Raw genomic sequence first — 25,046 nt, 5'->3', positions numbered from 1 at the left:
TACAAATACATTGGTTATATTCATTTTTTTAGTTTGCCTAAGTAAGGGGATGCCATTCATTCCTTAGCCTTTCTTCTCAGCAGGTTCTTGTGAGTTTGTTGGGTTTCCTGTTCTGAGGTTCTTGCTCTGGTGCATGAATCTAGATACACATACAGAAACAGACAAAAAGTTTCATCAACAGTTTCCATGGCCGGCCGCAGGTTTAGTAACAATCCTACTTAGACTTTGTCAAAAAAACAAAAAATTGTTATAAACTAGCTAAATTAGATAATCACTGTCTGGTTCCAATAAAAAACAAATAGGAAATTGTATATAATTATATATATATATAATTTTGCCCAATTAATATGATGCAAAGGAACTTAAAGGGCTGTTGAATTAATTTTAAGAAAATATAAGCTAGCTATTTCCAAACACTGTGTAATTAATGTCACAAGATCTTTGCCTAAGAGCTCAGATAACGCTTTACTTATTTCTTCATTACATATCTTAAATTTCATGTTGTAGAAATAGACTACTTCTGTTGCATTCATGTAATAATAATAATAATAATAATAATAATAATAATAATAAATTACCTTTTTCTATCGATTTCCTTGGTGGTGAGAGCTCAAGGTCATCTGATTGATCCTCATCACTCTTCTTATAGTAATATGGTTGATCAGGGGGACCAAACCTCTGTAAGCAAGCACACCACACAGTTAAAGATTTAGGTTTTTTTGGAGCTGTCGTATTTCTCTGGAAGACCAAACTACTCTTAAGTATAATGTACCTTGTCTGGCCACATGAAGCTTATGAAGAGAACGATGGGGAGTCCAACAACAAAGACATAGAGACCCCAGAGCCAGGGACGCTGGAAAGTGGCCAGAATGAGGGTCTCTATGATGCTTGGCTAGAGCGCACATAAACAAATATGTCATTAGATAAATAAAGTAACTGCATATAATGATGGATAAAAGATCAAAACAGCTTGTAAAATGATCACATGAATGTAAAATGCCAAAAAATTAGAAGAAGGCAAGCAACAAACAAAAGTACTGGATTTAAAAAAAAATGTGACCAAGACCATTATTCGGGGTCATAAAATCAGCAGGAAACATGACTGACTCATTTCTATGCCATGCATTTCTACATCTGACCACTAGGTGGTGTGTAAGTAATCTAGGTGCATGGACTGCAGAGCAAAACTATTAGTCTGTTATATCAACCCGCATCTATAGTGGCAGATTTCTATATGTTTTTTTTAGGCATGCCTTAAAGATAAGAAAAGAAAAAGTATAATAGTAAAAAAACATTTTTTTCACAATATTACACTGTATACAATCTGTATACAATCTTTAGTGAATACAAAAAAAGAATAAATGCAGTAAAACTCTTACATTTGCTGTAGCAGAAGCTGGTGTCACATCTGCTGCCAGCATCATGCACAGCACCAGAAAGCTGGTGTCCATCCCTAAAATACAAGTACAGGTGTACACACACGCATGCAATGAGATCTGAATGTCTTTAGACTCTTTTTTTATATGCTCCAAACCTTTTAAAATAATTCAGTTCATTTTCTCTGATCAATCTATCCACAACAATCATAGCCAAATAGATTTTGTAGTCCTTTATCAGTTTGTTCATAATAAAGATTAAAATATTCCATTTGTTATATATAGTACAGACCTTATAGTTAAAAACAACTTTTGGCAACAATGGCATCTTCAAGTATAGATGATTCTAGATGATTCTCTATAATTGGCATAGTCCCCAGTATGTTCACAGAGCTGTCCCACACCCACCCACCTTCTTTTAAATATTCTGATGTAACAGTTTGACTACCTGTCTAATTTTCTGTTGGTTCCCCTTATGCTACCACAACAGGCCTAAATGGTTGAGGTATGGACCATTGAAGGTGTGCTGTGGTATCTGGCACCAAGATGTAAGCAACAGATCCTTGAAGTCTTGTAAGTTATACAAAGTGGGGCCTCCATGAATTGTTCTTGTTTGACCAGCACATCCCACAGATGATTAAACTGGATTAAAACTGGGGAAGATGGAGCCCAAGTCAATGCACAGTGCTCCTCAAACCATTCCTCAACCATTTTTGCTTTGTGATAGTGGCCACAGCCATGAGGGCGTACTGTTTCCATGAAAGCGTGTAGATGGTACGTGTCAAAGTAACATCCACATGGATGGCAGGACCCAAAGTTTCCCATCCGAACATTGCCCAAAGCATCACACTGCCTACGCTGGATTGCCTTCTTCAGGTAAGTGCTGCAAACAAATCCAACCATCCAAATGAAGACCAGGTCACCTTCTTCCAATGCTCCATGGTCCAGTTCTGATGCTCTCATGTTCATTGTTGGTGCTTTCAGCAGTGGACGGGGTCAGCATGGGCGCCCTGACTGGTCTGCAGCTATGCAGCCCTATACTCTACGACGCTCTGTGCATTCTGACACCTTTATACCAGAACCAGGATCACGATTTTTGGCAATTTGAGCTACAGCAACTCGTCTGTTGGATTGGACCACATGGGCCAGCCTTTGCATGATCCTGTCACTGGGTCACAGTCTTTCCTTGTTTGGCCCAGTTTTGGTAGATACTGACCACTGCAGACCATGAACACCCCACAAGAGTCACAGTTTTGGAGATGCTCTGGTCCTTCATCCCTAATCACCCTTGGATGAATGTGTTCATTGAGGAAGACTTTAATTTTAGTCCCGTAAGAAATCATCTGAATATGGGGTGTTTCAGTCTTTTAATCTTAATAAATAATAAAACACAACAGAAAACTGTGAATTGTACTGAACTAAACAGTTTTTGACATGAGTCAGAAACACTAAGTATTAACACATTTTCAGCAATACTCATACTGTCTACAGGTGTTACTGTATACACATGCATGACCTAAGCATACTTGGTTAAGACCACGTTCAAAGATTCTGAAGGAAGAAAAAATGTGATTTCAATCATAATCATTCGTTATTTATTTGTTCTGTGACTACAATGATCAGAGGCAGGAAGAAAAAAGTGCAACTAAAGCAGAGGAAAACAAGAAGATGAAGTCAAATGCAAGTGAGAGAGAAACGCAGCGACAAGAGAGATAAAGATTAACAGTGAAGGGCGAAAATAAAAGAACAACGAGGCAAATAAATTGTTTTTAAATAGGTTTTTTTTACCTGCTTTTCAACAGTGATTTTTCCCCGTTTCACTTCCTGAAATCTCACAGCTATGTAGTGTTGGACTTTGCTCTAAAATCAGTTGCTGACATGACCGCAGTTATACAGTTACCATGTTATAATGGGTATGACACCGTTATTAACTTGCACGCACACACACACACACACACACACACACACACACACACACACACACACACACACACACACAGTATAAAAGAATGCATTCAAATGATGTAATTTATTGTTAATAAATGTTCAGTATTTGTGTTAAAAATATACCGTTTAATAACAAAATTGTTCATACTTTTTCAGAGTTTCTGAGAAATAGACTAAACTGCATGCTAAAAACACTGAAAATAATAAAATGACTCATGCTGTTTTATCTGTGATCACTTAGACAGAAGGATGAAAGACATGCTCTGTATTAATCTCTTTAATTAGAGCGGATGAAATGAAATGAAAGGAAATGGGCTGTGACAGAAAATGTGATCAGTGGAACACTTTGAACAGCAGGAGTCCTCATAAACTAAAAATGCACACTGTATGATAGCATAATGTAGATAAGAGGGACCCAGTCTGAAAGTCCCTCCACACCATGAACTGAATCCCCAGGATATCTGATCCAAATGTATTATTATTTCTTGAGAACAAGAGGATTTTTTCAGATGATTAAGTTAATCATTTCTAAGTTGGAGCAAGGCCCACCTCTGATAAAAGCTCCATGGGAAAAATCCTGCTAACAGGCATACTAACAAAGACAAACCAAACCAACCACATGACCAGAAAAACCTTCACACTTATGTGATTACGTTTAAGATGATTTGATGGTATAGTAAGTATTTTTTTTTAAAGTTATTTAACATAAAACTACTATTGTACTTATAGCTGAATTAAGTCTACCAACAAACTGGTCCATTCTCATAAACTCATAATTAATCCATGAAAAATACAAAGTGGCTTTGTGGAAGCTGCCTTTTTGTCACACAAATCTTAAATACAGTGGCCAAAGTGGACATCGCTGTAATCGTCTTTTTATGTATGTGGCTAGAAATCAGTGGCAAAATTGTTCTCATTCTCATTATGCCTCCATTCACCTCCTACACCCTTGCCCACTCTCCTTCCTCATTTGCACCTCATTTTCTTCCTCCTCGCCTCAAGCCTCATGTCCTTAAATGAATTTAGGGCTTAAACATTTTCATTACTGTCACAGTTAGCTAGTGTCAGCAGGTTAGGCATGCAAACCTGCTGTTTTCAGACAGCTAACAAAAAGCCACTAAAAAATGCAACAACAACAAAACATAAGCTAACATTATACCAGCTAATGTGAGGCTTAAGTGTCCTAAAAATCCCACTTTCCCTCTGATAAACAATTTGATTACATTCTCACATCGCAATCTGCTGACGTGTAGTGGTGAGATTTTACATACTGTACCTTTAATGCATGCCAAATAGTAGATTAAGACATAATTAGGACATAAGTCAGCTGTATTTTTCGTCTTTAGGTTCTCTCTCTCTCAAGCATTGTTTATTTATTGCATTACTCTACTGTATACTGGCAATTTTATCTATATATTTAATCATAAAGGTGTGAGCAACTGTTCAGTGGTATTAAGAAAGCTTCAAACTAAAAGAAACTTCTAAGAAGAAATTATGCTAAATATTTCAGGAAAACTAATTTAAGACATTATTTAAAATCGGAAGGTAATTTCACTTCGCACACTGTCACCACCAGAAATACTCTCATTGCCGTCAGCATCTGACAGGAAGCCGCTGCCAGTTGCTGCTGTGGGGATGTTGCTTTCCAGGGCCGTTATTCGCTGTTTCAGTCGAAGCTGGGATGAGTTGAATTCACTCTGCAGACGGGCCAAACACGTCTGAAAGTAACATCAATGTTATTAGTCATTCTAATTTTTCAAAAACAAAGAGCCATAATGCAAGAAACTGTGTTATGAGAAACAAGACCACCAGCTACAATATTCAGCATAACAGTACTGACCTGCAACCGATCAAGACTGGTTTCTAGCCTCTCCACCTTCGTCTCCAACTCCTCCCCTGCAGACACATTCAGTTCCTCCAGAAGTCCCTCCTTCATCAGGATGTCCCGCCCCCTCTGCTCCAGCTGTGCCCTGGCATGGGGAAACTCCTGTAGCGCATCCATCAGGTCTTGTTTGGAAAGGCAGAACAGGTCAGAATATCCAAGGCTCCTAATATTAGCCGTGCGTCTATTCCCCATCTTGCTGCCACTGATGTTTAGGATGCTGATTTCACCAAAGCAACTTCCTGCGGTCAGAACAGCTAACTGTGTGACGCCATCCTCCCCAACCACTGCCAGGCGGCCCTCTTTAATTATGTACATCTCTTTACCCACATCTCCCTTGGATAAAAAAGACAGACAAAAAATATACATTAGCATTTTTAACAGCAACACTGTATAAAGAGAATTATGACAACTATCTTGATAACCGGGTATTGCTAGGTATGTTACTAGCTTCAGCTACCAAGAAGTACATGTGCCTATGAAGTTTCTGGCTATTGGCAATGATATGGAGCTTTTTTTTCGGGGGGGGGTGTTGTTTTTTTTACAAGTGTTGTAATGCTTTGCTTGTACAAGAATGCACATGCATGTACAGCCCTGGATTCATGCATGCACAAGCAAATTCTGTGTTTGATCCAATAGCTTGTAACAACAGGTCCTATCCCCCTTTCTTCCAAACATCCTCCTCAGGACACTGGTTCATGGTTGAATGCCTTCTCCAAGACCACAAACGCATCTAGACTGGCTAGGCAAACTCCGATGCACCCTCAAATATCTATGAGGGAAAAGAACTCGTCCAGGATTTAACAACCAGAAAGAAAACCACATTGTTGCTTCTGGATTTGAGGTTTGACTAAAAAGTGGGCTTCCCTCTCCAGCACCCTGGCATAGACCTTGCTAGGGAGGCTGGGATCCAAGTGAAGTTGAAGGGAAACCAGCCCCCATTTCTTTTATCCAAAGGCACGCGAACTTTCAAAGGCATGTCAACCAGGACAGCCCCACCACATCCAGAGCCTCAAGGAATTTGAGGGAAGTCTCATCTGCCTCAGAGGTCCAGTCACCAAACAGTTTAGGAGAAGGCGTAAGAAAGTCGAAGAAAGATTTAATGAATTTATTTTTGTGTGTGTGCTTTGTAAATTTTAGCAGAATTGTTGGACAGTGACGTTGTACAGCCCTTCTATCTATTGCATATATACAGTTAGGTAAACCAGTAAACGTGATACCTTTCTACAGATGTAGTCTCCAGGACTGAAAACTTGCGGTCGGAGTTTTAACACCAATTCTACAAGGAGGCCTGCCTCACAGTCCTGGAAGATACGCACCTAGGTCCAAAAACAGACACAAAAGCAACATTTAGGAACTTCAGATCGTTTGACTAGTTTTGCCAAGTGAGGTAAAAGGGTAAGATATGGGTCTTTACCTTCTTAAGTGTGTCCAGGTGAACATTGATAGCTATCTCAGCTCTCAGTTTATTAGGCAGACTCTTGAGGACTTCTTGTTCATCAATTGTCTTCTGATTGGTCCAAAGGTAGTCAAACCAGCGGATGACACGCTGCTCCAGCACCTTGCTGACATGTCTGAAGTGCATGTAGTGTTTGAGTCCATCTACACGTGTTTGAAAGGTTGCTCTTGTTGCATTCATATTAGAAATCATGGATCCAACATTACCCACAATGGAGGCAAATATCAGAACACCAACCTGGAGAGAAATACCAGTAGTAATTGTTTTAGCAGACTGGAAAAACTAGTATACACCTTTTGTATAGGGTTTGAGTAAGCTATAAACCTACCAGAAAGTCAAATATCAGGAACAGATATTCTTCATCTCTAACGGGTGGAGGAGTTTCTCCTATAGTGGTCAGCGTCATGGTCGACCAGTATAGGCAGTATATATAACTTCGTGACAAGGTGCCGAACTCAGGGTCAGACGCATTGGGATAAACCCATGAGTCAGAGCCCAGTCCCAGGATTTTGGAGAAGCTGTAGTATCCGCAGGCATTCCAATGGATTATGACCAGGATGTACAGAATCAGTTTACAGATGCGGAAAGCATTGGGGTAACCCGTTCGTGTTTCTGTACGCTCAAAGAACTCAAAGAGACGGGGCAGGCGCAGCAGTCTGTTGAATCGAAGAAGCGGAGTGTAGCCGATTCCAACAATCAGGTACAAGAGGTCAGTTGGAAGAATGGAGCAGATGTCAAACTGACACTGTAACGTTCGAATGTAGGTTTCTCTCAGACGGCGCACATCTTTGATCATCAAGCCTTGATCCAAGAAACCTTGATGTACATAATAAATGTAAATACAATGTCCCACTTCTGGGATTTTTAGAAACCTGAATTAAGATTCCATCAGGAACAAAAAAGAGGTCAGTGTCATAATATTTCATGTTCAGTAGTTTCTTGTCTGTTTCATGATGGAAACTTATCAGAGTACCTGTGTGAAGCCGAACAGCAATATCCAGGATATAGACTCCATCACAGGTGTAGTCCAGCACTTGCCAGATGAGCACATTTCTCATCTGGAGTTCATCGAAACAAGCCCTAAAGAAACAAACAGCAAAGTGACAAAAATGATATCAATCTGCTATTCCAGACACATGTCATTGCCCCAGAGACGTGTTAGTAAGAGTAATAACACAAACAGGAATCTGCTTCTGAGAGGGAGTTTGACCGTTTGTATTAGCGGAAGCTATGTCAATGTCAGCTCCCTACCTGACAACTAGCAGGGTCCAGTTGTAAAAGGCTGCAGCACCAATCACCATCAGCCAGTAATAGTACGCGTCATCAGATGGAGATAAAACCACAATATTACACTTTTTTCTCCTGACAGAGAGAACCCAAAACACAGACAGTAAGCATCAACTGAAGTTTCACACTGTTTGCATGTTAGCTGTAGTTTCCTCACGTGCGTCTGGAGCGTCTGATTTCGTGATCTGCATCTGAGCCGGTACGGCTGTGGCTGAACCTGCTGGGCGGCGCCTGTATGTCCATGTTAGCAGGGCCTCTGAACCGCTCCAGGAAAGAATCCGGTCGCTCCGTCTCCTCAGCCAAACTCTTCTGCGCCCATTCTCTCAGGGTCATCACCATACTGACTATCCTGAAGACAAACAGGCAGAAAATGTTATGGTAAAATGGTAAATGGCCTGCATTTGTATAGCGCCTTTCTAGTCCCTAAGGACCCCAAAGCGCTTCACACTACATTCAGTCATTCACCCATTCACACACAGATTTACACACTGGTGATGGCAAGCTACATTGTAGCCACAGCTGCCCTGGGGCGCACTGACAGAGGCGAGGCTGCCGGACACTGGCGCCACCGGGCCCTCTGACCAAGGTTGTATTGTTGTTTTGTTATTGTGGTTGTATCCAGCTAAAACATTCACTCTTGTACTGTTTTACTCCATTATCATCTGAAAATCAGCTATCATACCTGGACAGAGCCCCTCGGGCCCGAAAGGAATTCTGGGAACCAGCATCTCTCCTGTCAATGGCTGCCATTTGCTGTAGCTCTGAAGAAGTGTCGTCACATATTGACTGTCCTCTGTGTATTCATGCACATACAAAACACATAACACACAAACCATGTAACTCAGCAAACAGTGTGTAGAGCTTTCAACAACTTGAAACTAGTGATTATCCTTCTGTCCACTTGGACTAATTTTGCTATCACGGTTGTCGCCCCCTGCTGGCCATGAGAAAGAATACGGATTTAAGCATCAACTAAACTGTAACAATACCTGTACCTGTGTGTGTGTGTGTGTGTGTGTGTGTGTGTGTGTGTGTGTGTGTGTGTGTGTGTGTGTGTGTGTGTGTGTGTGTGTGTGTGTGTGTGTGTGTGTGTACCTGCTAAGTGTGCTCTCAGCTCGGTCACTCTCCTCCTCTGTCCATGTTTTCACAGACAGCCTGTGAGAATCCTGAACCAGACCCGTCATCCTACAGACGCAAACACAGCAACACTCAAGTCATTTTCATTTTGTTCACTGCGAAAAGAACACAACACAACAAAACACACACATGGAGCCAGGTCGACTGTACCCAACCCAAGATCCCAAGCACCGTCAGAATATGTGTCAGAACACACACTCACGCGTGCACACTCACACCCACATATCGCACTTATATGGAAGGTCATCTAGTACGAGGTCATCCTTTGTCGAGCATCACCACAGAAACCAGATGACATAGCAACAAGCTGTACAGTAGTTATGACAACAGATCATAAGAGGGAGAGACAGAAATGCAAAAGTGATCCATTCAGCAAACCTGGTAACTGTTCTGATGCTCCAGCGTTCAGGTGGTCAGTCCATCAGCTCAGATCCTGTGCATCTCGCCAAAGTATTATTTCTTTCAAAAAACACAAAACAAAACTCAACGTCTTTTACAGGCTATAAGACACGATGAACAGACTCGAGTGCAATACACACATAACACGGTGGATGGAGTGAACAAATGTAACCGATAAAAGGAACAATCACGTGGTACTCGGGGGGAAAAAAGCATCGTTTAAATTGCAAATTGTGTGTGTACGTGCATATATGTGTGTGTTTCTTTTCACCAGCATGCTCATCTGAATTCAAGAATCTCGTTTGAAGTGGCCTCTGATCTGGAAATGTGTCTTTGTGCATGTGTGTGTGTATTCTGCTGATTACTGAGAGAGATTTTTGTGAGTGCACCTGCACTATTTCAGCTCTGTTCAGATGGATTACAAAACAACACAAAAATATACCCATCTATCCAAAAACGTGTTTTCACCATGTGTTTTGATTGGTTGTGACGGGATGTTGACATGTCTGTTCAAAATGACAGAAAACACGAGTGCCTTACAGGGTAAAAGTCATTTCTGGGATCGAGTGTCACGTGTAATTGGCTCAGTTATTACCAGCACACATTTAGAAAGTGAAGCAGCTGCCTCTCAATCATGATAGCAGCTCCACTGCTGCAGTGATGACAAATACACCGCACTGCAGACACATTAACAACCTGTCAGAAGCTCAACTGACCTATCCCAGTTTTCCCTCTTATATTGCAGGACAGCTGCAAATATTTAAGCCTTTGTTTCACAAAAACAACTCCTGCTCATTTTAAGCCTGGAGATAGTCACCTTGCTGTATATTCAATAAAGTTAATGCTACCTGCATTCCACCCATGTTAGGTCATGCTACTGTGCACGCTGCCTCCACTGAAAACATCACTTAAACCCTTGATGGATTCTGCCTGTCATTTTAGCAAAATAGCAAATCAAATATAATGTCGGTTCCCATCAGTGTCTTAACACATTTTAACATAATGCTTTGTCTGTAAATCACAGCTTAGCTCCTTTTTGCTTCAGATAACTCTGAACTTGTATTTAACACTCTCAGGGGCATCAAACATAAGGCCCGGGGACCAGAATCAGCTCAGCGAAGAATTCCAACCTGGGCAGCTCGAAGGCTTTGGAAAATGTGAAGGAGTGCATGGATTTTGAACTTTAAACTGTTTTTTCATAAATTTGACAGATTTCCTGTTGACAAAGACTTTCACACTACACCAAATAGATAGATAAACAATTCAATGGAAAAAGTTACAGTTTTTCCACTACCTGCCACATAATAACCTACAATTTTATTCTATTTTAAAAAGCATTTACTAATTGTTGTACATGTACAATAACAATATTAAGACATCTCAGGGATTAAGTGTTTAGCTAAAAGTCTTCACACTGACAGAAAGATTTTCACTGGTCCGGCCCACTTAAGATCAAAGCAGGCTGTATGTAAAATTAGTTAAAACAAGGTTATGGATCGCTAGCACTGCTATTGTTTGCTTGTCTGTGCATACATTTGGCTGTGATTCGTGTTTTTGAGGCCTAGGACCCGCCCCCTGATGATAGATGTAGTATAGTGGCTTCTGCCTCGGCTCTTTCTGCTCCTTTACGGTCCCTCGTAAAGCAGCAATCTGGCCTTTGTGTTAGGTTGCTGTTCCTTTTTGGTTTTGTGCTTTCAATATTGGGTAATATATGAGCTTCAGGAGCCTCCCCGTGATCCTGATAAGGATAAGCAGAATGGATGAATGGATTGATGACTATGACCTTCATTAGAGAGTAAATGGTTGTTGTGTTCCAGCCTTACAAGCCAGCCGTAACTGCGTCCTGATAGTTTCTGCAAAGTTTATGGAAATCATTTGTAATCATTATATTAAATCTGTGAAAGGACTTCTGTGAAAGGACTGCTGCTATCTACCCAAACGAATGTGACATGTGACTGGAGTTTGTTTTAGAACTTAGATCTTATGCTATTTATGCCTTTTTTTACTGCTCTTTTTTAAACTTATTCTTTTAAACTGTATTGCTTATTGCACTGTAGAGGCTGGTGAGAAACAGCATTTTGTTTCAGGCTGGGTAACACCATATGAAATGACAATAAACTTCTTTAGTCCTTGAGTCCTAAATATAAACATAAGTAAAATGGCCACTTTCTTAGGACCAACTGCTCAACTATTGGCTAATGTGAATCTAATCAGCCAATCCCAGGGCAGCAACCCAATGAATTTTTGGCATGATTGTACAGGAAACACACTGAAGTTCGGTTTGAGCATCAGAATGAGGAAGAAAAGTGATTTAAACAACTTTAAATGTGGCGTGGTTGATGGTATCACACAGGCTGGTCTGTGATCTGCTGGGATTTTCCCACACAACCCTCTCTAGTGTTTACAGAGAGAAGAGGAAATATGCAGTGTGCAGCAGTTCTTCTGGCAAAAATAACTTGTGGATCCCAGCAGTCAGAGGAGACGGCCAGTCTGCTTCAAGCTGACAGGAGGGCAACAGTAACTCAAAAACAACCAAGCCATGCAGAAGAGCACCTCTGAATGGGCAACAATGTAAGCAGATGGGCGACAGCAGCACAATACACACCAGCTGCCGCTCCTGCCAGGTAAAAACAGTACTGTACATTGATGCCACATTTCACACATGCTCACCAAAACTGGACAACAGTAGATTGGAAAAGGGTTGCCTGCTCTGATGAGTCTGCTTATTTGCTGCAACTTCATGCTGCCTTCTATCAGTGCTTCTGGCAGGTAGTGGTGGTGTAACGGTGTGGGCTGATGCTTTCTTGGCACACTTTGGGAGTATTGAGCATAAATCGCACAGCCTACCCGAGTACTGTTGCTGACCATGTCCATCCCTTTATAACCACAGTGTATGCATCTTCAGATAACGATCAACGTCACAGAGCTCAGATCATCTCAAAGTTTCTCAAGCATGAGTCCACCCCCCCACCCAGTAGAAGATTTGGATTAACCTGCTGCTGTTTGCTGAGCAGACTGGCTGAAGTTAAAGCCAATTCTTTGATGTAATACTTAAGCAGCACACACATACATAAAAGAAATGACTGGTATGTATAATTCAATTCAATTTTATTTATATAGTGTGTGAATGGGTGGATGACTGGACGTGTAAAGCACTATACAAATACAGGCCATTTACCATACAGCGCCAAATCACAACAACAGTCGCCTCAAGGTGCTTTATATTGTACAGTAGATCGTACAATAATAGATACAGAGAAAAACCCAACAATCATATGACCCCCTATGAGCAAGCACTTTGGCGACAGTGGGAAGGAAAAACTCCCTTTTACCAGGAAGAAACCTCCAGCAGAACCAGGCTCAGGGAGGGGCGGGGCCATCTACTGTGATTGGTTGGGGTGAGAGAAGGAAGACAGGATAAAGACATGCTGTGGAAGAGAGACAGAGGTTAATAACAGATATGATTCAATGCAGAGAGGTCTGTTAACACATAGTGAGTGAGAAAGGTGACTGGAAAGGAAAAACTCAATGCATCATGGGAATCCCCCGGCAGCCTACGTCTATTGCAGCATAACTAAGGGAGGATTCAGGGTCACCTGGTCCAGCCCTAACTATATGCGTTACCAAAAAGGAAAGTTTGAAGCCTAATCTTGAAAGTAGAGATAGTGTCTGTCTCCTGAATCCAAACTGGAAGCTGGTTCCACAGAAGAGGAGCCTGAAAACTGAAGGCTCTCCCTCCCATTCTACTTTTAAATACTCTAGGAACAACAAGTAGGCCTGCAGAGCGAGAGCGAAGTGCTCTAATAGGGTGATATGGTACTACAAGGTCATTAAGATAAGATGGGGCCTGATTATTTAAGACCTTGTATGTGAGGAGCAGGATTTTGAATTCAATTCTGGATTTAACAGGAAGCCAATGAAGGGAAGCCAAAACAGGAGAAATATGCTCTCTCTTTCTAGTCCCTGTCAGGAGTCTGAGTTCTCTTAAAAATGAAACTTACATTTATCCATGATATCCTGTTTCAGTAGACCAAGAAAATTCAGAGTAGCCTCAGCTGTGCCATCAATTAAATGTAAAACAGTCTTTAATTGCTAAATACAAATAAATATAACATCGTGCTATTTGCTACGTGATGGAAGCAAAATCTCAATAATAATATTTAAGGAAATGGAAATGAATGACTGCTATTGGTTCTGTTCAGTAAGTAAATGTGTGGTTGTTGCAATAACACGCTTGAAACGGCAACAGAACAAATCACACAGAACACAAAACTAGATAATATATGAAAAAAGATTTTATTGTTTACCATAACAGACGTAATTGTGCACACAACACATTGAAAGTATTGCTCGCATGACTTTAAATTAATCCAGGACTAAACCTTTGAGGTTGTTTATTGCAGTCATCATGGCAGCAAAAGCAGAGCTACTGAATTCAAGTGTTATGCTGGAACAGACCGTCTACAGACAAAGCGCTAGAAAAAAGCACTACAGATGTGCTGTTCTGGGTTAAAAATCCTAGTCAAAGCATTTAATAGACATTGAAGGTTAAAACAGGTTTCAGTTTTATATTCTGTGAATATATTATCTGCCTATAATGTAGCACAGCTTTGGTCATATACATGAAAGATTATTATGGCTCGAGAACAATAACTGACACATGGGAAGTTGAGAGGAAAAAGCAGCTGAGAAAATGTTAAATATGTTCAGGAATGGAGGAAAGGCAGCATTAGGTGCTTCTATGTGAGATGTGAAGTAGTTGTTTTTGAATATTTGCCACGTGTCATAACTTAAAGACAAACATAAAGACACAATTTCATATTTTCTTAACAGGTTTCCCCTTCGCACAGTCCTAGCATGCATGGCTCAGACCCTGTGATAGTCAGCGCTCTATTAGATTCATCTCAGCGAGCAGCACAGACGATGATCACCTCGTAAACGATCGTAAAAATGAGATCCAAAGAAAAGCCCCAAACCAAACCTCAACCTTTATATCATGTAGCCGTTAAAGAAGTCCCATTTTACTGCACTTTACTGTTTACACTCAGATTGGATTCACTCAGCTCAGAATAACCACATAAAACAACAACGCAGTACATCTATGCCCACTACACGTGTGTCTGTTTGTCTTTAGGTGCAAGCGTGTCTCCTTTAAGCTTTCTTCATCCCTCTCCCCATCAGGCAGGCGAAGATGGTCATCACCATTTTGGGGTTGACTTCTACCAGGTCTTCAGGCAGGGCGTAGACTTTGGCACCAATCTTCCTCGCCATGGAGACGGCATACCTGGAGAAAGGAAGGATGGTAATTAGAGTGTATCACCTCATCATCACAACGTTGATGTAATAATCAGAATGCCCCACTGCCAGCTAAGGTTCTAGATAGCAATGTAATGAAATACAAAAGCCCAGTAACTACTGGAAACAAACGGAGCAGCAGAGGTGATTACTTGGCATTGTTCAGTTTGTCTTCCTCTGACAGATTTTCCTTTTTAACCAGCTCAAAGTTGACACTCTGCGGCTGGATGGCATCAATCAGGTCGAGAACTGGCAGACTGCTACTGATTATTTTGTCCTAAACAGAAGAGCACACAAGCATCACACATCCACAGCTGGTCTTTCACTCTTCACAAGCAATAATCCACAATGACAAAACAGAATATACATGTGAAAATATCTCACATTACACTAGTAATTGGCTAGTTTGTGTAATGAATGCATACTTTCTCTGGCAAAGTGTAACTTTTTACCTTGAAGCTTTTTATAGAGGAAGTCTTGCCAGCACCAGACAAAGTCTTGTTGACCCAGGAAATGATCACATCATCTCCAGCAACTTCTCCATGTCCAAGGTCTTTGAGGACATTTAACGTGTACCTGCATGTGGATGTGAGAATATTAGCCTCGTTACTGAGCACTATATTTCCCATAAGCCCCGGTGTTTTTAATCATCAGTGCACCAATGTGTCTCATCATAACAGCTCAGTAAACTCGATGAACTTGGTGAGAGAGCTCTGACTTTTTCGGTTTCCATCCTGAAACAGCAGTACCCCCTATCTGTCCTCGATTGTACTGCAAACCCAACATAGGAATCAAAAGAAAATCACCTCCTCATCAGCTGCCACACCAGTGCCAGGGTTAGAGTAGGGTTTCCGTCGTACAGGTCCTGTCCACCAATCCCCACCAGGAAAAACCCGGCTTTTTGCTTCCCCAGCTGCACGGCGTAGTTACAGTTTTCAATCTGCAGTGCGCAGAAAGACATTTTTGGGATCTGCACCTTGTTGTTTACACTTTATACACTGTCCCAACTTTTTTGGGAATCCTAGTTTTTACACGCACACAAACAAAACATTGCAAATTTCAAAAGCCACATTTAATTTATAGTAGAAAACATATCAAATGTTTAAAAAGAGTAGATTACCATTTTAAATAATAATACTAAAAAGGTCAATCTGTAGATGCAGTTTTTTCTAAATTCTACTGTGAGTAAAATATGGATTTATGAGATTTGTTAATGTTGTTGATGGATGGATACATTCTGGATACATTCTGTTTTTACTAACGTTTTACACATTGCAACATTTTTTAATATATTTCACGAGTCATAAGTTCAGCTTTCAGGCTGATCTAAACACTAAGACAGTTTTTCTATTCATGGCTGTCATCGCTGTGAGTAAGATGTCCTTAATATGATCACCTAAGCTTAGACTGTCAGCGTACAAGCTCCATACATCTGCTGACTAGACTGTCTCTGTATGAGGGGCAGCCAATAAGAAAACGGTTGTCTTAAAGAGACGGGAAGAATGTGTGTCGAGTGTGAAACAAAACAAGGTGCTCCACCAAGACCCAATCTAAGGCATAAATATATGGAGCTGGAAATGAGCATCATACACACCCATTAAATGTGTATGTGTCGTTTCCACGTGAACATCTTTTATTAAAAACTGTTCTTTGAATGAAGCAGTTTGTGTATTTACCTTTTTTAAGTGGCCTCCTCCTGCTTTGAATGGAGGGCGATTGACTTTGTCCCATTCCACTGGAACCATAATCTTTTCATAAAGTTGCAGAATCACTATGGCATTCTGCAGATCACTGTACACACACACAGTGGCGTGTGAGGTGAACATGCACATGTAAAATACATATCAGAGTGTTGCTAAACGGTACAGATCGCACACTGACCCATAGATATGATGAACATTTGGAGAGACGCCGAGAGAGTTCATCCAGTTCCTGAAAGTTCTCTCCTCCCTGGTCTCACCTGGAGATCGTGAAAGACAGAGTCAGCCACAGGATCTTACCTCAGCGACTACAGGAGCGAGAAAGGAAATGCTCATCCATGCTTACTCTCCACAATCCACTCTTGGTTCTCTGGTTTAGTGAGAGCCGGGTGTTTGTTGAAAAGGGTCGCCACGAAGGCCATGTTGAGCTTAGAGTTTCCACTCACAACATCGGTGGCAGTGACAAACTGCCTGCAGCCCAGACGGTTGGCCTGCTGCAGCATGCACTCTGCTCTCTTTACCAGATCCTGCTCCTGTGACACACACACAGGCACAGAGGCGTGTGATATGCATGTATTTAAATGACAGATTCATCCTCTGTATTAGTTCTCAGTTTTCAAGCGTTCAAATAAAGAAATTGAACCATTTTCTCTGACATCACTGGGGCATTTTTCTACTGTGTGTGTGTGTATGCAGGGTGTGTATGAAGGGTTAGGCCTGACTAGAACAGCACTACAAACAAAGAATCTACAAGGCAAACGACATGCTGCCTTTCAAGCAAACTCACATATAGACCGCTCATTTCAATGTTAACATGGGGAACATCCTCTTTGCTGCCATCTGGGGCGATCTGCTCGAGCAGGTGGAAGTAGGCCTTGGAGTCCTGCGTGGGAACAGAAGTGCACAAAGGCAGAGACAGACCCGTGTCAGACTGCGCTCATGTTTATTCCCAGCGCTAAAAAAAAGATTCTTCACCCTCAACAAACATGAAGGAGTAAAATTCAATTAAATGTAATATTTATATTCTACTTGTACTTAGCGTAGTTTGATTAGTTAAAGTCAGCATTTTGAGAGTAAACATGAATTTTGAGTGACATTTATTCATTTATTCAGGGTTGATTTCAATAGCATTATGTGTTGTTGCAATATGTGACAATACTCATGCAAAATAAATGTAAATGTGTGTTTAATGTGTGTAAATGTGTGCAAAAATAAAAGTGCATTTACAAATTTTTATATGAAAGCAGAATACAGTTAATTGCAGCCAACTGCAGAGCCAACCTGCCTTTGCTTTTTAATATTTTACTGAACATCTATTTCAGCCGTCCCCAACCTTTTTTGCACCACGGACCAGTTTATGTTGCGGATAAGGTGTCGTGGATAAGCACAACAAAATGAAAACAGCACCGGTACCAAAAAAAGAAGATTTATTCATAACAAACGGGAAAAGACCCAGGAAAACCGAGTTAACGATAAATACGATACAAAATAAAGATAAAAAAAAACCCAAAACCATAAATTTCACACCCGAGCCTCAACTCTTGCGCCCCGGTACCAAACGACTCTGGGGGTTGGGGACCGCTGATCTATTTAATTTGACCTATAATTATTTTGCTTATGCTGGGCTTTGGTGGAGACAATCAGTTCATCCTCTACCTGAAACAAACTATCCTCTGTCTTTAAAACGTCCCTCCCCTTTAGCCAGCTTCCCTCTGATTGGCTGTCCCTCATGAAGAGAAAGCTCAGAGAAAAGCAGGTAGCTGTGTTTAGCCTGACATGACGATATCAGATATGTGAACTCAAACAGAGCCATGAGTGGAAAACAAACGTTCTTCTGTTTCACAGGGACTATTTGTGCATATTCTGCCCTCATCATTTAAATATTCTAGTTTAATGTTTAATCTAAGCAACTATTCAAACGCCCGTGTGTCAGAGCTACAACCCATGAATGAAGTGTTTATACTGTCACAGGCATATTACCCTGAAGAGAATGTGATTTTTTTTAATTGTGACCCAACATCTGTAAAAGATCAAATAAGGATTCAGTCTCTAATAGCAAACAGTGAAGCGACTGGTTACATTTTCTTACCTTAACATCAGCAGAAAAGTTTGATATCTTCATCCCGACTTTCTTTAAATGGAAATTGACCCAGCGGAGCAGCAGCTCTTCAGGACTGAGCTTCATCAGTTCCTCCAGACTCTCACCTTCCTCTAGCAACGCTGCAATAGCTATACAGAGAGAGAGGAATGACTCTGGTGCCTAAACTAAACTCCAGCATGTATTTAAAGGACAACTGCTATATAAACTTCCATGTTCTGATCCTGGGACTCTCCTTTTTATCTGGGATTCACTGGGCTCAAACTGTCACAGAGGGTTCAGATTTTGTCAAAGAAGTCAGTGCAGCTTTGGATAGAAGTAAATGTAGTGACACTGCATAAGCTTAGTGAAGAGCTAAAGGCGGGTCAATGTGACATTTTACAGTGAGTCACTTTTTTGTGGCCAGGAAGTGAAATGATAGAAAATATAGGAAAACAAATAATGGGTCCCCTTTAAATTGTGTTTTACTTTTTGCATGTTTGCAAAATTCCCTCTCCACAGACAAATCTATCTGCAAATCTATCTGTGCTCCACCTTCATTGCGGCTCAGCTCGATATCGGCAAACAGCCCTATCTTGATAATCTGCCAGAGGAGCCCGAGCACTAGATGAGGTTTCCCCTCCTTCAGATCTTGAGCTCCGATGTTGACGACCTGGCACCCGATGGCTGAAGCAGAATTCAGAGCCAAGTTCAGATTCTCCTGTAGGATATGAAGGGTCAAGGGTTAAATCGCATTAAGCCAGCACACGATTAAGATGTGAAAGGGAACCAACTGACCTGTTTGGTGAAAGGAGTCAGTTTCTTTTTGTTGATGGTTCTCTCGTCGATGGTGTCAGGCACAGATAGGTTGATGAGTTTACTGAAACAGTGAGCGTGAGGGAAGCATCTTAGCGCACTGCCTGAACGTGACAAACAGCGTCTAAAGAAAACTGCTTTACCAGAGCATGATGCCATCTCCGACAGCTTTAAACAGATCCTCGGTGTTGGGGTTGATGGGGAGAACGTGCTGACAGTCGGGATCTTTCTCCAAAGCCGAGTTGAGGTAGTTGGCAAAGGCGAAGCGCTCCTGCTCTGAAATACGACAAAGCCAAGTGTCAGATCTGTTTCTGCGACGACTAAAACCTGAGGCTGTTTGATCAGAGAGTTCTCTGACTCCACCAGGCGGTGACACCACACATATTATATATGGCGTTACTAACCAGAGATCGAATGTTGAGTTCCTGCACTTGAGAGCTCGCTGGTGCCCCCGATGGCTACAATGCCTTCTTTCTTGTTGAGAGCTTTCCTGAAACTCTGGGCTATGCGGTCGTCCTTGAGTTCCTTAAAGAGCTGAATATATATGCAAACACACGCTAACTTACAGACAATCAAACCATGGTTACTGTATATTTGTCAAGATATTAACCAATATAAGTCATTTATCACTTAATATGTTATGGTACTTTGCCTTTCTTTACAGTACATTAGTATATAAACAGATTTTTATGTAACATGTTTACTTTTTTGGCTGCTGTGAGTAAACTGTTAGTAAAGCTGTGAATTACTACAGTTAGTTAACTAGTGTTACCTACAGCCTCGAACTCTGATAATTCAATTTTGCTGTCGTTGTTCAGATCCAGCTTCTGGAGGAGTTGTCTGAGCTGGTATCCCGGGACAGGACAGCCAACCTCTCGGAAGAGATTGCCAAGTTCGGTGGAGGAGATGTACCCATTGCCATCCGCATCTACACGTGGTGTGTCAAGACAGGAAATGAAAGAGAACTTTACTTAAGCTTAAACTTCTACTCTTTATTTCTTTATTTACAGTTTTCCAGATATGCAGGGCGAGATTTAAAGTGCTGCCATTGTGACATGCTAAGAGTCAGTGCCCTAAAGTCTCAGCTTATGTTTACTCTGTAGTATTTTCCATTGAAATGATGTGCAAATCATGGCATTCTTTTCTCTTCTTACGTTACACAGTGTTCCAACTTTTCTGGAGTAAAATTTACTGAATTGCTCCTTTAGTGCAGCGGTCCTTTTTTGCTCCACGGACAGTTTAATGTCAGACAATATTTTCACGGACCGGCCTTTAAGGTGTCGCAGATAAATACAACCAAATAAAATGATACGACCAAGACAAAAACTGTGCTATTTTGTAAATTTATTAATAATAAGCAAATTCACTGTGTAATTGTGTAACTTTATTAGCAGCGTCCTCCTGAAATGCACCAACAACATTGAGAGTAACATCCTCCTCTCTGCCCCTTAATGCTCTCTGGTCGCTATGGTAACGCGTAAATATTTCTTTCAAAATAAGACGCACGACTACAAAACATTTATAAAGAACATGAAAATATATAATTCACCATAATGCTAAATCAATGAGAGGGGAGACAATGACACCTGAAGTGTGTTGCTTATGCTCAGCCTGCTCCGCAATTTTGTTTTGGTAGCTGGAACCGCAGAAAACCCCGCTTCACACAGGTAGTGTGTGTGTGCTGTTGTGGCAATCTTGGAATATTCTGCCATGACTTTTATCCAAAGTAGTTGATGTCTCGAACATACTTTTAAAGCTTTTAAAGCAGTTCGTGGGTCTTTTGTGAATGGGAAGTAACACTCAGATTATTTTTAAAAGAAAAGACAGTTGATCGTGCACTAGTAAGTTTTTTATTTTTTCTGTGCGGCCTGGTACCAAAAAAATGGGAAAAAAGACCCAGTGAAACCGAGTTAGCGTTAAAAACCCTGAAAATCATCAATTTCACACCTGAGCTTCAACTCTCGCAGCCCGGTACCAAACTCTCACGGCCCGCTAACGGTCCGTGACCCGGGGGTTGGGGATCGCTGCTTTAAACAATAACGGGAATGTAGGCGAATCAAAGCTTCTGTCTGCCAGATCCTGCACACGTACACAGGCGTGCACAAAGAGGCACTTTTCACAGTCATGTACACCACACAGTCAAAAATAAGTGGCTAATTCATAGTTTTCTGCAATGTGAACGAACACACACAAACACACACATTTTTACTCACCCACTTTGTTAAAGGCCTCCTTTATCTCCGCCATCTCCTCGGCACTGAAAGACTTTGACATTCCGACACCTGTGAGACACCTGACACCTACACAGGCAAATGATGCGTGTAAGTGCTGCGTACCAACTCCGGACACATCGCACAGAGCATCAGGAGTAATGACCATAAAAGGCTTATAAAATGCAGATTTCTTATGCATGCATTGTGACTGAACTGGCTGCAGTGCTTCAGTTCGCCCTTCAGTGCGATATGGCAGCCTCGCTTCTGTCAGTCTGCCCCAGGGCAGCTGTGGCTACAACTGTAGCTGCCTCCACCAGTGTGTGAATGTGAGAGTGACTGAATAGTGGAATTGTAAAGCGCTTTGAGGGCCCCGAAAAGCGCTATATAAATGCAATCCATTATTATATGGACCAAAATCTCTGAGGCACGCTTCCAGCACCTTGTTGAATCTATATGCCATGAAGAATAAAGGCAGCGTTGAAAGTTAAAGGGGGTCCAACTCAGTACTTAACAGGTGTAACTAATGAAATGGCATGTCAGTGTACATGACAGCATAGAGCCTGAGTGGTATAATAGCCATACACTAATATCATTATTGAAAGCAGCTAGAAATAGAAGACAAGAAGCTTGTTGTAATGACACAGGTTGTCCAGCAGAGCGGCTCCAAATATGCAGCTGGCACCAATTTCCATTTTCAATGTGAAATTTTCCAGCAATGATACCAAAAATATTAAATGTTATTAGGGATCATTTCGTACAGCCATCCAATAGGCCAGTGACTATCAAAGTGTGGGGCCCTGGTGGACCACACAGGTACTGCAGGTGGGCTGCGGTAATAACAGAAATTGAACTAGAAATTAATTACATGCATACAAATACATATTTATATTAATACATTTATTAAAAAATATTTATATAATAAATGAGTTTTAACAGTTTTCTCACTCAATAAGGTTTTTTTTTTCCAAAAACTGAGCTCCTATTAGGGCTGCATCTCTTGAAACAAAAATCTCTCATGCACCCTGATCATGTTACAGCATGACAAACAAATTAACAGGCAAAGCTGAGCGTGAATATGCAAACAGTGGTTTCTCAACCAGATACACATGGATACAGGCACTTGAATACAAGCCTTCTAATATCTCTATAAAAACTAGAAACAAAAATGCCCCTTTAAAAAGACAACAGTGGTGATCAGACGGCAGTTAGCTATACCCACGGTTATTTGAATAAAGAAAGGAAAAGCATCTCTCCTAACTCAAACCAGCCCAAATATGTGCACATCACACTACTGCTTTGAACTGGTGCAAACAGCATAGAGGTATTTAAAAAGTGTTGCTGTTTTTTAATTTTGATTTTACAAGCTAGATTTCACAGGTTTTTAGGCTTTTAAAGGCAAAAAATGTGATTCGGATTATTTCGAAAATATCGTATTATGATCTAAACATTTTAATTGTGTAGCAACTCGTTCACAATACTCAGTTTATAGGAAATGTACATATCATGCCGCCACCAGGTGTCACTGCTTTGGGAAGATCAGACCTTCAGATGGACGTGTCCTTGCCAATAAATCCAAATCCTTTTATGAGTATTATTATTAGTGTGTGTGTGTGTGTGTGTGTGTGTGTGTGTGTGTGTGTGTGTGTGTGTGTGTGTGTTGGGGGGGGGGGGGGGGGGGACTATTATTTGGACAAACCGACCACCTCAAAATTGCCCCTCTGTTGTGAGACGTGACACTGACTGAACAGCACTGCAGCCCGCTGTAAAAGTCTGGCTGTCTGCATGCAATTTGTAGTGCAGATAGATTAGGCAGAGCCCGCGCACATGAATGATGTTCATAGCTTATAAAGCCTGGCACATGCTCAGTGTGACGACGCACTTCGTCCGGCCGCTGCTGCTGCACCGTCTGCCAATCACATTCTAGCACTCACTGAAAGAAAAAGCCACTTTCACGTCTATTAACGGTGTGGCTGAGGCCTGAGTGGGAGTTTTATCAGACAGGCTGCAAGTAACGCACAATATGCTGTAATAATATACGCAACTTAGAAGTTATATAGTATTCCAAGAAGACAAAGTCATGAAATAAGAATAAAAGTAATACACAAGGTGACATTTTGCTTAACTACCATGTGTGCATACCATGAGCCATCTAACCCACAAATACTGCGTATTTTAGCATATGTTTAAAATATTATTGAATACAGTCTCTACAAGCATCCCCACATAAGCTGTAAAATGTGATTTCTAGGTGAATGGACGGACAGCTGATGTGTCGCAGTGAGTTTTAAATTGTTTTCTTCCGATGCATAAAAGTCTTTACCTCCTGTCATTAGTCACGAGAAAACGCCCTGAAACTCTCATTGTGCTTACCTGTAGTCGGCGGATGGGGCAAAATCACCCGGGGAAACCAATCTCTCTGTCGGCCTGGCTCTGCCCCTCTGTCCCGTTTTCTTCTGCTGACGCCGCCCGGAGAAGGGAGCCGCTCCGCCCCCTCGGCGCCACCCTTTCCCTTAACCAAGCCTCCTCCTCATGCCCGCGGTCATGTTGAGCACCAAGCAAAAGAAAACACTGTCTGTGGTGTTCTTCGGAGACAATGGCGAAATTTACCAAGAACATAAAATTCTGCACTAATGAAACAGAGAGAAACACGAAGACTCACTTATGGCCAACTGATATGTAATGCTAAACAAATAAAATGTAGTAACACTAACAGTAGCTTAATTAGCATTAATAGCTTGTGTTTCTCAACTTCAAACAATAAACTCTTTGATGGGCAGACTTGAAATACATTATATATAAACTAATGTAAGTAGTTCTAACAATTTTAGCCTATTTACATTAACACTAACTATAATCCATCTGGAAGCAGGTCTCATATCTGGCATCTTTTCACAGCTTTGATAACTTATTTAACAACCACTTACAACCTTTTACTTAATAAGGGAATTTTTGGTATGTTTAACGGTAGAGTAAGAAAAATTTCTAGATTATTTAAATGAAAACATATATCAATATATTTTACATGTAAACATGTAAACAAAGGTAAGCACTAGGTTGTGAAAGGCGGCATGTTGCCTTCAAAGGATACTTTTGAGCTTTTAATAGTGTAAATGTTCCTCATTGGTTCACATATGTGGGAGTATTTATTTGAAAAGAAACTCAAACTGAGCAACTTATTCAAAATCTGTGAACACCCCGTTAGAAAGTGCTATCTTGGTGCTATCTTGGCTACATAAAGTGCTCATAATATAAGTGTAACTGTAAAATTTCTAAATTAAAGTAGTGTGTCAAATCTCACCACTAACAGAATTCTCTCTTCTTACCTTCTCATCTCACTCTTCATAGTGACAGTAGGCTGTTAGTCCATGTTTATCTCAAAGTCTCCACATCTATTTACAGTGATACAGTGATACATTTTGAAGATATCCTAGACTTTTCTGTCTGTAAACACTGCTGCC

General features: G+C 41.0%; 3 protein-coding genes across 4 annotated transcripts; all 3 read right to left on the bottom strand.

Moving 5' to 3' along the window:
* Window positions 1-56: 56 nt before the first annotated feature.
* Window positions 57-1,451, bottom strand: LOC146677204 (calnexin-like). 2 transcript variants are annotated; one of them, XM_085381431.1, is made up of 4 exons: window positions 1,380-1,451; window positions 773-892; window positions 579-678; window positions 57-139 (listed from the first exon to the last, which is right to left on the bottom strand). In XM_085381431.1, exons 1-4 carry the CDS (start codon window positions 1,449-1,451, stop codon window positions 57-59), a joined length of 375 nt encoding a protein of 124 aa, XP_085237557.1. The 2 variants fall into 2 exon arrangements, with proteins under 2 accessions (XP_085237557.1, XP_085237566.1); XM_085381440.1 differs by having other exon boundaries at window positions 57-124.
* A 3,135-nt stretch (window positions 1,452-4,586) lies between these two features.
* Window positions 4,587-9,135, bottom strand: LOC146677203 (cyclic nucleotide-gated cation channel-like). Its single transcript, XM_085381421.1, has 10 exons — window positions 9,047-9,135; window positions 8,634-8,744; window positions 8,109-8,300; window positions 7,916-8,026; window positions 7,638-7,744; window positions 6,993-7,480; window positions 6,623-6,901; window positions 6,426-6,524; window positions 5,164-5,541; window positions 4,587-5,041 (listed from the first exon to the last, which is right to left on the bottom strand). The coding sequence occupies exons 1-10, from the start codon at window positions 9,133-9,135 to the stop codon at window positions 4,856-4,858; spliced, it is 2,040 nt and encodes a 679-aa protein (XP_085237547.1). The 3' UTR covers window positions 4,587-4,855.
* A 4,629-nt stretch (window positions 9,136-13,764) lies between these two features.
* Window positions 13,765-24,076, bottom strand: LOC146677202 (plastin-3-like). The gene is made up of 16 exons (XM_085419204.1): window positions 23,959-24,076; window positions 21,589-21,675; window positions 20,152-20,303; window positions 19,780-19,909; window positions 19,519-19,651; window positions 19,358-19,439; window positions 19,115-19,280; window positions 18,572-18,711; window positions 17,270-17,365; window positions 16,829-17,015; window positions 16,664-16,742; window positions 16,459-16,573; window positions 15,589-15,722; window positions 15,235-15,358; window positions 14,935-15,059; window positions 13,765-14,771 (listed from the first exon to the last, which is right to left on the bottom strand). The coding sequence occupies exons 2-16, from the start codon at window positions 21,647-21,649 to the stop codon at window positions 14,639-14,641; spliced, it is 1,857 nt and encodes a 618-aa protein (XP_085275330.1). The 5' UTR covers window positions 21,650-21,675; window positions 23,959-24,076; the 3' UTR covers window positions 13,765-14,638.
* Window positions 24,077-25,046: the final 970 nt, after the last annotated feature.

The sequence above is a fragment of the Rhamphochromis longiceps genome, linkage group LG2 (genome assembly GCF_057381845.1).
Source record: "Rhamphochromis longiceps isolate RC_006_pf linkage group LG2, R_longiceps_female_GT1.1, whole genome shotgun sequence".
Classification (NCBI taxonomy): domain Eukaryota; kingdom Metazoa; phylum Chordata; class Actinopteri; order Cichliformes; family Cichlidae; genus Rhamphochromis; species Rhamphochromis longiceps.
The sequence above is the reverse complement of the archived record's forward strand: the minus strand, read 5'-3'. Positions and strand labels throughout refer to the sequence as shown.

What these genes read in the sequence shown, in the direction of transcription:
- LOC146677204 (XM_085381431.1), bottom strand. Translation starts at nt 1,451, where the DNA reads ATGGACACCAGCTTTCTGGTGCTGTGCATGATGCTGGCAGCAGATGTG. An exon ending in CAGCTTCTGCTACAGCAAAT is followed by an intron (nt 893 to 1,379) that starts GTAAGAGTTTTA and finishes TGTGCGCTCTAG; the next exon opens with CCAAGCATCATAGAGACCCT. An exon ending in AAGGAAATCGATAGAAAAAG is followed by an intron (nt 140 to 578) that starts GTAATTTATTAT and finishes ATGTGTATCTAG; the next exon opens with ATTCATGCACCAGAGCAAGA.
- LOC146677202 (XM_085419204.1), bottom strand. Translation starts at nt 21,649, where the DNA reads ATGTCAAAGTCTTTCAGTGCCGAGGAGATGGCGGAGATAAAGGAGGCC. An exon ending in AATTATCAGAGTTCGAGGCT is followed by an intron (nt 19,910 to 20,151) that starts GTAGGTAACACT and finishes ATATATATTCAG; the next exon opens with CTCTTTAAGGAACTCAAGGA. An exon ending in GAGGAGGCCACTTAAAAAAG is followed by an intron (nt 15,723 to 16,458) that starts GTAAATACACAA and finishes TGCGCACTGCAG; the next exon opens with ATTGAAAACTGTAACTACGC.
- LOC146677203 (XM_085381421.1), bottom strand. Translation starts at nt 9,135, where the DNA reads ATGACGGGTCTGGTTCAGGATTCTCACAGGCTGTCTGTGAAAACATGG. An exon ending in GCTGAGAGCACACTTAGCAG is followed by an intron (nt 8,745 to 9,046) that starts GTACACACACAC and finishes ATGAATACACAG; the next exon opens with AGGACAGTCAATATGTGACG. An exon ending in TGCTGTTCGGCTTCACACAG is followed by an intron (nt 7,481 to 7,637) that starts GTACTCTGATAA and finishes ATGTACATCAAG; the next exon opens with GTTTCTTGGATCAAGGCTTG.